Below are 16,328 nucleotides of genomic sequence, written 5' to 3' on the forward strand. Positions count from 1 at the left end.
CTCCTGCATCTTGCTCAACACCTTCATGCATCTTTGTACTTTACTACACACTTATTCTTTATTACTAGTTTGGTTATTAGTTAGAGAATATGGAGATCTCTTGTTTATAAAGCTTGCTACTATTTCTTATTAGAGCTGCCTGTATTAGTACAGAGCTCTTTAGTACTATTATTTCTTATGAGCTTAGGTGTCCATTAAGGCATGCTTCTCTGTTCTTACTACTTGGTCATTACCATTCTTACTATGTTGTGATTTTTCATTCTTCTTGTGCTCTCACTATCTCAACCAACTTACCTACTTTGACAAGGCATCCCATCATACTCTGCTTCATATGGTGACCAAGCTGAGACCTGAAGATGATAATGTGGTGATTTGGTGGCTGCCAAGAAAGAAAAACAAATTCTCAGACACATGAAGCAATACACTATTTCAAGATAAGATCTTATAGACTAGAAATACAGTACTAATCAGGTTTTTGTTTAGAAATAAGATTAGGGAGCTTAGATTTAAATGGCTCTTATCTAAAGCTTGCCTGATAAATAGGTTTTTTGGAAAGATATTGAATCATTGAGAAACAACAGAACATACTGTGTGACATGATTAAAGATCAAGAAATCAAGAAATCAGAATCAGAATCAACTATAGTTGAAGGTACTACAGAATCATACACAACTATATTACAGAGTAAGAACAGGAGAATTGTGATTCATTTTCACATTTCTATATCTTCTTCTGGCATGGCAAATGCATCTTGATTTGATGGCAGAGATGCTACCTTGTTTATTGAAAGGTTTTATCAAATGTGCAAGAATCATAAGGTAATTGACTTTAAGAACATTATGAAACAGTTAGCTAGATATTATGTTACATGAATTAGAGAATAGATGAAGACCTTAGAAGACTACAACAAAGGTAATTGGGAAGTATTCTCTAATGAGATTATTCATGAATTTTATAATCAGAATATTACTTACAAGATTTACTGTTGGGATTATCTTCAAGCAATTACAAAGAAACTGCATGCTTGAGATAGCAACATTTACACCTATATTCAAGAATACACTACTATCACCAGTATAGTACAAGCCAATGAAAGACTTGATGAATTCACTAAGGTGTCTTGATTTCTTCAGAGGCTACTCAAGAAGCTCTGAAATAAGATTATTGACAAAGTAAAGCTCAATCTTTCAGATGATATGTTATCTATTGATTTTAGAAAGGTTGTTTGAGTGACTATAGATTTGATCAACTAGTATGAAGGGAATAAGAAGATCTTTAAAGAAGATAAAATGAAGCAGAAGAAAATGAAGAAGCTTGATGAGCAATATTAATTAGCTAATAAACTCTCTACAGTCAAGACTCCAAAGAAAACAGCTAGTTCTGTGAAGACTGAAGAATCTGAATCAAAATTCAAAGTCAAGAGCTCTGAGAGTACTAATATTAAAGCTGCAATTAAAAGAATGATCAACAAGTTTACAAATTTGACATTAGCCATGAGAGTACAGTCAAATCAGATACAAGAGAATTCCAATCAGTACTATATGCTGCAGAGAGAAGGGCCTTTGAAATCCATACCAAATTATACAACAAATGTGACTACTAATTCTGCAACAGTACAAGAGAACACCCAACTGCAATTAGTCAATTCTTATGTAGCTTGAAACAGTTTGCTGATGACAAGCTATTATTCTAGTGACTAAGAAGCTTGAACTGCCAGAGAAATTTCAATATGTCCCTCATGCTTTTACTGTAGAAAACCTGGACACTGTCAATCTCAGTGTTATAAATACTAATCTGATGCAAATAATGGGTTCTGTCATATTAATAATGAAGAGAACTTATGTATAGATTTTTCTGATCAAAACTATCAAGTTGTCACTTCTAAATCTGGAATACTGAACATGTATATTGTACAGTCTATAAGAGAGAATGAATGGGTAATTCTGGAGTTGACAAGCTCTAAAAAGAAGATCAATCAGCAAGAAAAGACACCTCCAGCAAATTCAATCAGTGTGAAGGTTCAAGCAGGACAACTTGCATATCTAATATCTGATGAAGAATCTGATTTGAATAAGAAATATGAACCACTGGAAGAAAGAATATCAGTCAATGTTGAAACTGTTGGAGAAGCTAAGAACAATCAAAAAGCTAAGATTGTAATGCCCCATACTCAGTATACTGGACAATTTATTACCTACTGTAATAATCAAGCTAGTGTCAATAACAATATCATGGAAGACATTGAACCAATCAATCAGAAGAAGTTTGAAATTCAGAACAAGACCATGAAGAAACAAAGATCAAGATATTCTGTAACAGATTATTTATTCTTTCAAATCTGTAATTCAGCAGATGCCAATGAATTAGTGGATCAAATTTTCAATGGGAAGGTCAAAGTGTTAGTCAAGAAGCTTATAGATGTATCACCAAAGCTTTATCAAGTATTCTTTGGATCAGGTTGGAATAACAGTACTAGCAAAAGCTATATAAAGGTTAGAGTCTCCAAACTAGTTCAGCCTGAGCTAAAGATCAATTCCAGTCAACTTACATTAAAGCTCATAGTACCAAAATCCAAAACAGCATATAGAATGTGTTCATTATATGTGCCAGTCACTATAAATTAACAAGAATTAATGGTGTTGATTGGTACTGGTTCAGAAATCAATTTATTGTCTTGAAAGTATGCTGAAATGTTGAATCTGCTGATGAAAAATAAGCTGTGAGTAACCATGGTTGTTCAAACAGGAGAAGTCACTTCTTTTTACACATTTTATGATGAAGTGCCTGTGCAGATTGAAGATATTATTACTTATACCTCTTTTCTTATATTCAAGAAAGAGAATCAGCAACTTATTCTTGAAAGATCTTGACAATTTACTGCCTGTTAGAGATGCAACACCTCAGATAATGAAGAAGTAAACTGTGAAATTTATAATAAGAAATGAACATGTTGCCTAGTTTTTGAAGACTTTAAGCCAAACTTGAGCAATATGAGATATATAACTGATAAATCAAACAGCAATCATTTAAATAATTCAACAGGTATTTAATCAGGCAGGTGCCTGTAGATACAAGACTTGATGAGAATGAAGAAAATACAATAAAGACAATGAGTATAAGAATTAATGATGAGAAGGTTGAAGGTCAGAAGATTGAAAAGAATAGAAAAGTCAGAAGCATTAGCAGCAGTACCAGCATTGGTGACTATAGTAATAAGAAGAAACATAGTTCTGGTGGTGGTGAATTTAAAAGTGTGCTAAGCCTAATTGAATTGACCAGCATGCTGGTGAATCAAATGGATTAATCAGAGAACAAGAATAATTTTGCATCAGAAGTTCAGATTTTCTGTCCTCTGCTTTCTGATCCAGACAGCATTACAGCTCACTGTGAACATTATACACATGATATTAATTCCAGCTTAATTCAAAAACCTATTCTATAAAGTGCTCAATTAATTTATGCATCTCTGAATAAAAATCATGATTTTATCATAAAGAAATTGCATCAAGTTGACATTTTTAATAGTGGCTGGAACATCAGGCTGCCTTCTTCAGAAGTCTGGAGAGTGTGCACTGCTTATAAGTGGAAAGCTGATAAGATAAGACTATTAGCAGCTGGAAAATCTGATGAAAGCAAACCAGAAGATCTAGATAATTAGGTGGATGTTTGTTTGAATAAGTATTATTTTGAGAAGAAACACATTGTGTTTAATTGTAAATTTGATGATCATATTAAGTCTAGAATTACATCTTTTCCTGTTGAAGAATAGCTAACAAATGAAAGAATTGAGAAGCTCAAAATTAGATTTAAACTAACAAGTTGGGAGAAGGAATTTTTCATATCAGTTCTTTATAAACATGAAGGGGTATTGGTGTAGTTATTCAAAGACCTATATAATGTTCATTCTGAATGCTTGCCTTTGCAGGTTATTAAAACAGAACCTCATGAAGCTTGGCAGACTAAGACTTACTGAATTTCTTGTGCTCTGCATGATAAGCTAATTAAAATCATTCAGGACAGATTAGAAGCTAAAATGTTAGAGCCTTATCATGATTCATATACCAACCTCTATTTTCTGGTTGCAAAGAAACAGAAAGGTGAATATTATTTAGTTGATGCAGCACATATGTACAACAAAGTTACTATTTGGGATGCTTTTATTCCTCCTAATGTTGACAAATATGCTGAAGACTTTGGTGAACTTGTTATGACTAGTCTATATGACTTGTTCTCTGGATATAATAATTTTCCATTAGCTAAAGAGAGCAGGAATATGATAGCCATTGTAATCTCTATTGAGCTTTTTTACCATACAGCTTTAGTTCAAGAAGCAACAAATTTGCCAGCTCAAGCCCAATATGGAATAATAAAGATTATACAAGAAGTTTTTCCAGAGATTGCTCAAGCCTTTATGAATAATCTTGAAGTAAAAAAATTGTGTATCAAAAATGAAACTGAAGTTCTTTCAGAAATAAGAAGATTTGTTTATGATTATCTGCAGAACCTGAACTATGTTCTATGACTTGTTAAAATCTCTGAAGCTAGAATCTCCAGTGCCAAATCTCAATTCTGCATGTCTGGAGTCAATGTTGTTGGATGAATCTGTAATTATGATAGATAACAATCTGAGAAAGTCAAGATGGCTAAAATTACATATTGGCCTACTTCTACAAGCATTACAGAATTACAAGAATTTCTAGAGCTTGCTGGATATTTCCAAATACTTATAGAGCATTACAGTTGAATAATCAAACCTTTACATTATCTGCTTTGATGAAATGTTATATAATCATGAACTGAAGAGCAAAATGACATCTTTATGCTTTTGAAAGAAAGATTATGTTCATTCTCTATCATTCTTTCAATCAATTATGGACAAGATCCTTTGCTTATTACTGTGGCTGTTGATGCCAGTGAATTAGAATGAGGAGAATACATTATTCAGAAGCAACAAGGGGCTTGACATTCTGCATAATATGAATCCAGAGTATAGAATGATTCAGAGAAAACATATGATGCAGGCAAATAAGAATGCAGAGCTGTTTTGAAAGTCTTCAAGAAATTCTGACACTATATCTATAGAGTACCCTTTACCTTGAAAATCAATGTAAAAACTCTTGTTGCCCAACTTAATAGAACTGCTACAGATGTTTCAGAAGCTTTAGTTACTAATTGAATAGCTTGAATACATCTCTTTAACTTTACTGTTAAACATGTTCCTGAAATGAAACACAGAGCTGCTGACAGACTGTCTTGTCAAGAACTAGATACTGGAGAACAACCTGAATCTGAAGAAGACAAAGATCTGTTTGCCTTTATGAATTCTATAAGAGTTTTAGCTGGCCAAGCTCTCAATAGTGAAGATCTTAGAATACTGGACTCCACATATTCAGAAAAATCAGAGAAAATTGCATGATATCTAACCACTCTATCAAAATCATTGAGCATGGCAGGAAAAGAGTACATGAGATTCTAAAAGAAAGCAATTAAATATCTGATAAAGACTAATCAACTATTTAGGTGAGCAGAATCTGGTGTGCCTCTAAGACATGTTATGAACAACAAAGAACAATGTAAACAAATTTTACACATGATATACAATAAATTTGGTCATAAAGAGCAAGAGAGAACATACTTTATCTTACAAGCTTGATACTAGTAGTCAGAAATGTATAAAGATATATCTGCTTATGTGAAGTACTGTTCTCAATATTAATAAAGAGATTCACAAAGATTAAGTGAAGAGCTTCATTCTACCTGAGCTTTTATCTGTTGAAAGAAAGTTGGAGTCAATATCAAACACATGTCTTCCTGTCAAGAACAAAATTATTTGGTTGTTGCAAGATATGACTTTACTGAATGAGTGAAAGCTAGAGTATTGAAAAAGGCAACAGCTGAATCTGTGGCCAAATTTCTTTATGAGAATATTATCTGTCAATGGAGCCTGCCTGCCAAATTTGTTATGGATGGAGAACCAGAGAATAAGAATGTTATGAAGATCTTACTAAAGAAATTTAACATCAAACACATTATTATTTCATTCTATAATTCTTCTGCAAAAGGTATGGTGGAAGTTGGTCATAAGTCTTTAGCTTATAAATTAGCTAAAGCCACCAATGGTACTGAAAGGAATTGAATTAAACATCTTCCTGCAATTCTGATAGTGAATCAAATGACAACTAAGACTAGTACTGGTGTCTTCTCTTATAGATTGCTAATGGGCCAGGAGGCAGTTCTTCCAGTTGAACTTGAGATTTCCACTTCACAAATAATTCTATAACAAAATGTTCAAACAACTGAAGACCTTCTTCTGATGTGTGCACATCAAATTGAACAACAAGATAAGAATGTTCTGAAAGCAGCACATTATCAGCTTCAAATGTACACTAAGAATAAGAAATACTTTAATGATACCTATAATATTCAGACCAACCCTCTTTAACTCAGAGACCTTGTCTTACTTCACAATATTAAAGAAGAATAGAATATGTCTAGAAATAACATCCTGCACTTTTAATGACTAGAACTCTATAGAGTTAAGTTCACCAATCAAGAACTAGGTTCCTATCATCTTGAAGAGTTAGACAGCACTGAAATCAAAAAATCTATTGCAGGAAGCAGATTAAAGAAGTATCTTATAAGATCTGAAATAAAGTAGTTCAGTAATAGTCCAGCAGATTCAGATAAAGAGATGGAGAATGTTTCTCAAAGATATATCACAAGAAGCCAGTCTAATATTTTCTTTAGTAGTTTCTTGGATGTTAGGTTCTTGGATAGGGAGAATGATGACCAAAGTTAGAGTGAAAATAAAAATAATCAAGAAGAAATGAAGCAAACACCATTACCAACTATTATATCAGATGGCTGGAGCTTTGCTGTTGTTATATCTCTACAAGATGTTTAATTTGTTGTATTTTATTTGCAAAAGTAAAGTTTTTGCTTGCTCTTTTAGAAAGTTTCTTTTATTTGTCTGCAGAGTAAAGTTTTTGCTTGCTTATTCAGAAAGTTTCTCTTTCTTTATTATTTGCAGAAGTCTTCACTTTTTCTGGATTTTTCAGAAAATATTTAGAGACTGATTTTTCTTTTCTGAAGCTTTACTGTCTTTTATATTCAAGCTTAATTCTTTTTGCAGATTCAACATTTTTAATACTTCTTCTTGCCTTTTATTTTGTTATTCTGATATTTGCAATTCTTTTTGGATTACTGATATTCTTCAAAATAGCTGGACAAAGCAACTTGCCTCCTCTAGCTTCTGCACCTGAAAATAAAGATCTGGTCATTACCAGAGACAGTGGAGTCAATCTGGATGACTATTTCTTCAATAACCTAACAGCAGCTATGGAATACATTGATAATCAAGCTTCACACCATCACTACAGCCTACAGATCAAGCTAATAAACATACTGATGCAAGTAACTGATGTGATTACTGACTTAGTGACCCATTTCTATTGATATATTAAAAGATCCAGAGCTTGGCAACACATTACACATGTTAATTTCAAAGCCAATTTTCATGATGCTTGAAAGATTATTCTGGATGTTGAATAACATTGTATTGATATGCAAAGAATCAAGAATAGACTTGTCACTATATGAGATATTGATAGAATTGATGCTATATGATCAAAAGTAAAGAATCTGTAGGCAGCACAAAAGCTTTATCATACTCTAAATATCTACAAGAATTGGGATAAGTTTGCTAATAATATTAACAGCACAGTGCTTTAAAGACTAAATGCTACAGAAGCTGGACATTACTGGAGCTTAGCTATATTGTTAGGCAATTATACTACAGCTAATAAAGAAGTTGACCACATATACAAACTTTCTTCAAGAGATACTCTACACCAGTAAGATCTTACTATTAGCAACTATAATCTTTTACAGCCATTGGCTCTTCTACAATTATCTAGCTCCCAACATTCAATTCAGAATATTACTAGAAGTTCTTCTACTGCAAGCAGCCTTTGAGATCTACTAGAAGAACTGCAGTCTTCAAGATCATCAAGAGATATTTCAATAAGTGGAATGTCTATGCCATATAGCTGTAATGTGTTGGAAGCCTCTATATATAGCACAATGTTGATTAGATCATATAGATTTGAAACTGACTAATTACAGCTGTCAATTGGATTCACCAGCATACTGGCTAATCTATCCAGTCAATCAGAAGCTCCAAAGCACCACAGTGAAAGAATTACAGTCATGTCAGTACATCAAATCCTTCAAGACTTAGACAATAATGATGAGTCTATTATTTCTCTCAAAAGTAATGAAGAGATACCTCAACACAAGTGTGAAGAATCTGTCATGACAGTACACTTTGGTACTTGCTATTACTGTAGATTTGAACAGCAACTTCTGCAAAAGATAAAGAGTACTAAAATATGTTCAGAATTGGAGCTTATTCACAATCTGGAGCAATTAGAAAAGGTATTTAGTGATAAGAAAGCTGATATCTACCTATACTATAATCATGCAAAACTAATAACTTCAAAACTTGGGTTGCAGACTCACACACTTAATAGGAAAGAGCTTCTTAACCATTTGGCTCACATCTATAGAAATCATCATAATATTGACTCAGTCAAGATTAATGATAGTATCTACCTCTGGTTCCATTTGACAAATAGACCAGCTAGAGCTGAAGATACTTTAGGCATTTATAAATTCAAACATCAGTCAATTATCTCTCTGGTTGCAAACATGAGAACATTCAACTTTAACTAATATATACAGATTACTGAAGTTAACAAGTTTATCACCAGCAATCTTCAGAAGAAATGGGAAACCACTGGATCTGCTATTATTCTCCAGCTAATATGCTGGTGGAACAATAAGTTACAAGACATTATCACCACAGTACTCACTCAGGTTTATGACAAATATAATATGTACTACCATCATTAATAAATGATAGGAGGCTTCAACAATTACAGATGGCTGAGAACAATATACTACAGTATCAGCTAATAACTTATGTGCCAGAATCCTGCATACTATCTTTAGTATGTGGTAACAAAACCCAACTACACTTGGAAATTAATCTTCTATTCATATTATGCCAAGTATGCAAAGCCAGAGGATAAAACAGAATTTCACTATATCAATGTCAATGTTCCAGATGCTATTACTACTGAAAGGGGCATTAATATGATACAAGGATTCTTGACTTTAACTGCAGAAGAGCCTGGCAACTGCACAGAAATCTTGCCAGAAATGCATAATCATCTAGAGAATTAGTGAGAACTAGTTAAAAAACAAGGCTTATTCACTGATAACTATATTTATCACATTAAGAATACAATGTATACTAAAGATAATAAAAGAAAATTTGATATTAAGTGGACTGATATTATTTGCAAACCTGGCAATATTCAAATTACAAGCTCTTTGCTGCCTTATAAAGCTTACAGTTCATGCAAAAAGATCTGGTGTACTATGCTACTCTGGTATATAGCAATCCAGAAGGATTATGAACATCTTGTCAATAAAGCTGGTACCTGGTCACAGCTCTCCACCACATATAGGAATCTAGTTCCAGGATCATCATCACTCTCCAGTCATTTAAACTGTTATGCATTGATTCTATATCAATTCTGTACTGCTATTCAATTGCAAGACTTAGAAGCTATATCAGATGTCTTGGTAGACTGAATTAGGTAAGACAACTCTATAATGATTGACAAGCTTGATACCCTCTTTGGATCAGAAGAGAAAAAGACTCAGAACTTTATTAATAACTGGCACCTAAAGATCATGCAAATTGCTTTGAATGCCATTGTCAAGATATACCAAATTGAAAAGAAAGTTTTTGGTAACAAATTCTATTAGTATTATGTGCACAACAATATTGATCCAGTGTCAGTTTAGCCTTTTTCTTCTTCTGAGAACTTGATGGAAGAAGAGAATTATGATAATCACTATTAGAGATTGCTGTTGTCACTCTCTTTATTTTTATTTTCTATCTCTTTTCTTACCAGATTATTACTAATTCTTATCCTCTTATTTTCTTTACTAAATTGCCTTTGTTTTGTTTTATATGTTGCTTGTTGTCAGAGGACACTAACATTGAAAGCCAGGAGAAAATGTAGTAAGGATTCTGGTATCATATTAGGACAAAGATTGTCCTGGTCTGAGATGCAAAACCCCCTCCAGCTACTATCTCTGAGCTATATAAACTACCTATAGACTCTGCATCTTGCTCAACATCTTCATGCATCTTTGCACCTTTCCACTCACTTGTTCTTTATTATTAGTTAGAGAATATGAAGATTACTTGTTTATGAAGCTTGTCACTGTTTCTTATTAGAGCTGCCTGTCTTAGTATGGGCTCTTTACTACTATTATTTCTTATGAGCTGAAGCATCTGTTAAGGCATGCTTCTCTGTTCTTACTACTCAGCCATTACTATCCTTACTATGTTGCGATTTTTTACCTTTATTGTGCTCTCACCACATCAACCAACTCGCCTACCTTGATGAGGCATCCCATCATATCCCACTTTACTATCTCATTTAAAGAGAAATGTAGTTCAGAGGACCACCAAGTTATCCACCAATAAATTGGAATGAACATCATGAAAATCCAGATTGGAAATGGCCTAATCTTCAAGAAATAAAGATCAAGAACTCTATTTTTTCAGGCTCCAAAACCAGTACACCTGGCCCAGATGGTATATCCTTTCTTATACTACAAAAAATCTGTCCAGTACTTAAAGATTGATTTTTCAAGTTATACTCTATACTATTTGAAAAAAAATATCATCCAGAAATCTGGAGAGAAGCTACTGGAGTTATTCTAAAGAAACCAAATAGAAAAGCTTCATTACCAAAATCTTACAGAATTATCTCTCTACTTAACTGCTTGGGAAAAGTTATAGAGACAGTTATTGCTTCTAGACTTTCTTATTAGACCTTTCAAAATAAACTACTATATTTTGATCAGTTTGGAGGAAAGAAGCAATGCTCTGCTATAGATGCTGTAATGAGTTTGGTACATGATATTCAATTAGCAAAAGTCAATAAATTGGTAGCTTCAGCTCTTTTTATTAATATAAAAGGAGCATTTGACTATATTTCACTAAATAGACTGTTAAAAGTCTTCTCTGATTTGCAACTACCTAAATCACTAGCTATATGGATTTTTCATTTTATGCAAACAAGAAAAATCCAACTGGTTTCTGATGGTGAGAAACAACAAGAAAAGATATCTATAAATATTGGAATTCCTCAAGGTTTACCTCTATCTCCAATACTTTTCTCTATATATACTATATATCTCTTTAAGAATAATAATGATTTAGATCTTAAAGATATCAGAATTCCTAGTTATATAGATGATACTGGACTTGTTGTATTCTCTTTCTCAATAAAAGAAAACTGCTTTAAGTTAGATAAAGCTTTACAAGCAATGTTTAATAGACAAGATTCTCATGTAGTTCAATTTGATATGGAAAAAACTGAGTTAATCTACTTTACTAAATTATTTAGTGAAGATAACTCAGTTAAACTACATGATCAAGTTTTTAAACCAAAAAAGGTAGTGAGATGGTTAGGTATTTGGCTTGACAATACTTTTACTTTCAAGAACCATGTTGAAATTAAGATATCAGCTGCTGAAAGAGTTCTTAATCAAATAATCAGACTTTCAAATACTGAAAAAGATCTTACTTTTCAAGCTATGAGACAACTTTATATAGCTTGTATTACTTCTAGAGCTGATTATGGTGTTCAGATTTGGTGGAAGAATCAAAAGAATCTTCTCTATAAGTATGAGAAACTTCAAAACTCTGCTTTAAGAAAGGTTATAGGAGCTTTTAAAACTTTTCCAATTTATACTATGGAGATTGAAGCTGCTATTTCTCCTGCTAAAGTAAGGTTTAATAGACTATGCAGAAACTATACTTATAGACTATTAAAAATGCCAAAAGAATATGCAATCAGAAAAAAAGTATCTTCTAGCTTTCCACCTTATAATAATGGTATTGATCTTGATTAGAGAAGGTTTTTAGATTGGAATCAATCAGAATTAAGTAATGAATATGTTGTACAAACATCAACTAAAAGAAAAAGAAAAAGAAGAAAAATCAAGAAACAAAAAAGTATCCAAGTCAACTATTTAGAATTTGTTTAATGATTTCAAATATATTACCTTCCCTAAAAACAGAGAAAATCAAAGCAAAATAGAATGCACTTTGGTCTGAAAATCTAGCTGATTTGATAGATATTCAAATTGAAAATTCAGACAAGAAAACAGCTAAAGATAGTCACATAAATAAAATTAAAAATCTAAATAATAGATCTTTAATTCTCTATTCAGATAGATCTAAAGCTGAAGAAAATCAATATGCTGAAGCTAGTGTATACAATCTACAAGATAATATTAGATTTTCATGGAATCTAGAAAAATATCTTGAAGTCTTTGATGCAGAACTGTTTGCTATAGATAAAGCATTTAAATTAGCAAGTTCTATCTCTCAGTCTCAATCAAGATCAATATCAGATATCTAGATGTTTTCTGATAGTCAAGCTGCTATTGAGAGACTTATGAATCAAGATCTTAATTCTGGCTTATATTATCTTCAATCTATAAGAAAAACTGCTAAGTCTATTAAAAATCAGCAAATTAATCTACATCTTCATTGGGTTCCTGCACATGTAAATATACATGAAAATGAAGAAGCTGATCTAGTAGCAAAAAAAGCTACAGAATTAAATCAAGTTTGTTCTGAAAGATATATATCTCTTACTTATATAAAAAGACACATAAAAGAACAAGCAATGATAGAGTGGTTTGAAGATCTTTTTAATAGAGAAAGTTCTACAAATCACTACTCTTAATTCAAAATAAAATCCAGATGGAAAGCATCTACTCTTTCTATATCTAAGAGGATATGCTTAACTATTTGTCAATTAAAGCTTGGTCATAGATATTTCAAATCTTATTTAATAAGATTATCTGACTACTCTTCCAATTTATGCTATTTCTGTAATTGTGTTGAAAATTCAAAGCATCTATTATTAGACTGCTCAGCTTATCATACTGAAAGAAGAAAAATTCAAGAAGAACTTGATATTTCTCAACTATCTTTAAATTTTATTTTTGAAACTGAATTAGGCTTAAAATGGCTAGTTTTATTTCTAAAATGTACTGGAATAGCTACTAGACAGTGCCTTTCCCAAATATGCTAATTTTATTTCTTTTTGATTTGTATCACATTGCTACAAGAATTATTATTTTCCTTTAAAATTAATATTATGTCCTATCTGCTATTTGACTTTTGTGGAGAAAGAATATCTCATATTATCTTGAAATACTTTGAATTTTTTTCTTTATTCAGTTTCTACAATGTATATTAAGTAAATTCTAACAGAGAAGCTATTAGTTAGTCTTTATAGTCACTGACTGTATAAGACTATAATGAATAATAATAATAATAATAATAATAATAATTAGTAATGAGAGAAATTCAACAAGTATTGTACTATTTATGTTATAAGACTGTCTTGCCATATTGCTTAAATTTCTAATTGAGAGATATACAGATTATAAGTTCAAGTCTTTATATTAGTTAGTAAGCTGTATTTTATCTGTTGCAATCAATACTAGTACTACAGTTGCATCATCAGAAAAGTTCTTCTGTGTATTCCACCACCAATTTTCAGTATACATTTTTGTATACACTTGATTATTACTCTGATTAAAGTGCTGCACTGGTTCATATATCAGATATTTCTGAAATAGTTTATGGTCAAGAAGATGTTGAATAACATATTTAACTTTCTGATACTGAAGCTTATGTGTCTTAAAGTGCAAATCTGATTCTGGCAAGAAAATTATTACATTCATCTGAACCTAATTTCTTGCAGTATGACCATATGAGATCTTGACAACTTTTGAGAAGAGCATGTCTGCATTGTAAAAACTTAGTTATGTAGTGATGCTGTATAAAGAAGAGCTCTTTAAGAAGTTATTAATATTTCTCTTGCTGAGTTTTGCTCTGAAAAAGAAACTCACTATTCTATAATTAATCTCACTACAAAATGGATAAAATGAATTGTGTTCTTCCAGATATTCAGAATCAGATTTAATTTGAACATCAATAGATACACCTGCTCTTCAATCTGTTGTCTTGTATATAATGATATAAATTGTGAACACAATGAAAAGCTTAACTGATGAAACTAGAATATAAAAGTTTGAGCTTCTTTTAACAGCAGGTTCTCTACATTTTCTCTTGTCACTAGTATTAATATCACTTATAACCAAATCTTCTTGTAGTGAAAGATTACTAGCTGTAGTGCTTTCAAGTAACAAGATTTCTGGCTCATTCATCTCAATATCCTGTTTCCCTATATTGGCCAACTGGTTACTACAGTTGTTATGGACAAAATTCCATTCACCAGTAGAGATTTCAGTAGTGTTAAGATTGTTAGCATGTTCTTGAATCTCTAAGTTTGTCAGAGTGACTGATTCAGTCTGAAAAGGCTGGAATTCTTGAAGATGATCAAGTAATACTTGATATTTTGTCTAATGCCTTTCTAATTCACTTAATATAAAGATTTGATTGCTACAAGCAATATAATAGTAATAGAAAAACATCATTCAAAAATTTGATTGCTAGTAAATTATTACATAATAATAAAGACTTCACTTTACACTTGCTCTAGCTTCACTTTATGCTCACTTTAATCTCACTTACAGAGCAGTGTATTTTTATTATAATATTACAATAATATTTACAAGCTAGTTTATTTTAGACTTAGCTTGATAACATTATGCAAGCTATAAATACTTCTTTTCTTCTGTCTTCCACAACTCTTAATATTATATCTAGCTGTACTGCTGCTACAGTTATAATCTGCAGCTGCAGCTGCAGCTTCTGCTGCAGAAAAGAGAGTATTACTAGCTTGATCACTTAACAGCAGTATTTAATAAGTTCTACCAATATTGTATTTTTTATAGAAATCTAGCTAATATTGATGAAGATTCTGCCATATCAGAACCATTACAAATAACTGGAGAAATTACACTACTCTATTATTTACTATCTTTACAGATACTGAGTATTTGATTAATAATACTGTAAAGAATCAAGTTGTTATAAACTCTGTAAATACAGACTTTAATGTCAAGCACCTCATCAGTTATAAATTTAATAATATTAAGATTCAAGCTAACATAAAACACTTCTTCTTTAAGATCATTAATAAGAGCAGCAAGCTCATTATCTTAAATTCAAAGATGAGATTAAATAATTTATATCAGAGAAGATTATCTTCACTGTCAATAATACTAGTATGACTGTACCAGCCTACTTCAATAATAAAGTAGTTTCTGCTGGAGAAGATCTTCTTCATATCTTGACCAAGATGAAGAAGACAGCTGACTCTTATCTTGATAACACTGTTAATAATACTAGTGTGACTGTGCCAGTCTACTTCAATAATAAAGCAGTTTTCACTGGGGAAGATCTTCTCTATAATCTTGATCAAGATGAAGAAGATGGCTGAATCTCATCTTGATGGCATTATTAACAATACTGGCATGACCATGCCAGCCTACTTCAACAATTTCCAGTGTCAAGTTATCAAAAATGCCAGTCTTATTACTGATTTTAATATTTTCTATGTTCTGAACAAGCTCAATGTCATCATAATTGTGCATGACTTTAAATTGAAGTTAGTTACTATAGAGTTTCTTATACTTATTATTCTGAAATACACATATAGTATTGAGATGTTGTAATATAATATAAAGATTCTATATTATTTTCTTGTTGTCATGCTTGCCTACTTGATCTACTAAGCTGTTATCTAGCTGTAAGGCATAGCATATATGTTAGAAATGCTGCTGAAGATTCACAGCTTTTACATCAAATGTAAGAATATTAGATCTCATGCTACTTTTCTAGCTGTATGGTACAGAGACATGTTATTTTGGATTTTCTAACTAGATCAAGAGCCTATACTTTATTTTTGTTGCTATAATCTTTCTTCCAACTCTCTCTCTAACTACTAATCTATACAGTCTCACCAGCTATACTACAAGCTTGCTGGCTCTTTAAATTAGTAAAGATAAGCTCTCTACAGTCATGAATTCCAATCTTGAAAGAGCTTATAAGATTGCTAACTAGAGATTAGTAATATACAGATTTTTCTATAAGATTCTCTTTGCAAAATGAGCTTTATAAGCACTTTCTTTCTCATGAGCAACAAGCTGATATTGAACTTAGACACCATTTGAAGACTTCTTTTATGATATTGTGTATTGTATATCTAGATATGCAATACATCTTCTGACTTGAAATTCTTGTCATACAG

The 16,328-nt window shown here is 31.8% G+C and overlaps 1 protein-coding gene across 1 annotated transcript; it reads left to right on the plus strand.

Moving 5' to 3' along the window:
• Positions 1-15,501: 15,501 nt before the first annotated feature.
• CIMG_12909 (uncharacterized protein) lies at positions 15,502-15,753 on the plus strand (the record flags this gene model as incomplete). The annotated part of the gene is made up of 2 exons (XM_004445939.1): positions 15,502-15,686; positions 15,738-15,753. The coding sequence occupies 2 exons, from the start codon at positions 15,502-15,504 to the stop codon at positions 15,751-15,753; spliced, it is 201 nt and encodes a 66-aa protein (XP_004445996.1).
• Positions 15,754-16,328: the final 575 nt, after the last annotated feature.

The sequence above is a fragment of the Coccidioides immitis genome, assembly GCF_000149335.2.
Source record: "Coccidioides immitis RS genomic scaffold supercont3.1, whole genome shotgun sequence".
NCBI classification, from domain to species: Eukaryota; Fungi; Ascomycota; class Eurotiomycetes; order Onygenales; family Onygenaceae; genus Coccidioides; species Coccidioides immitis.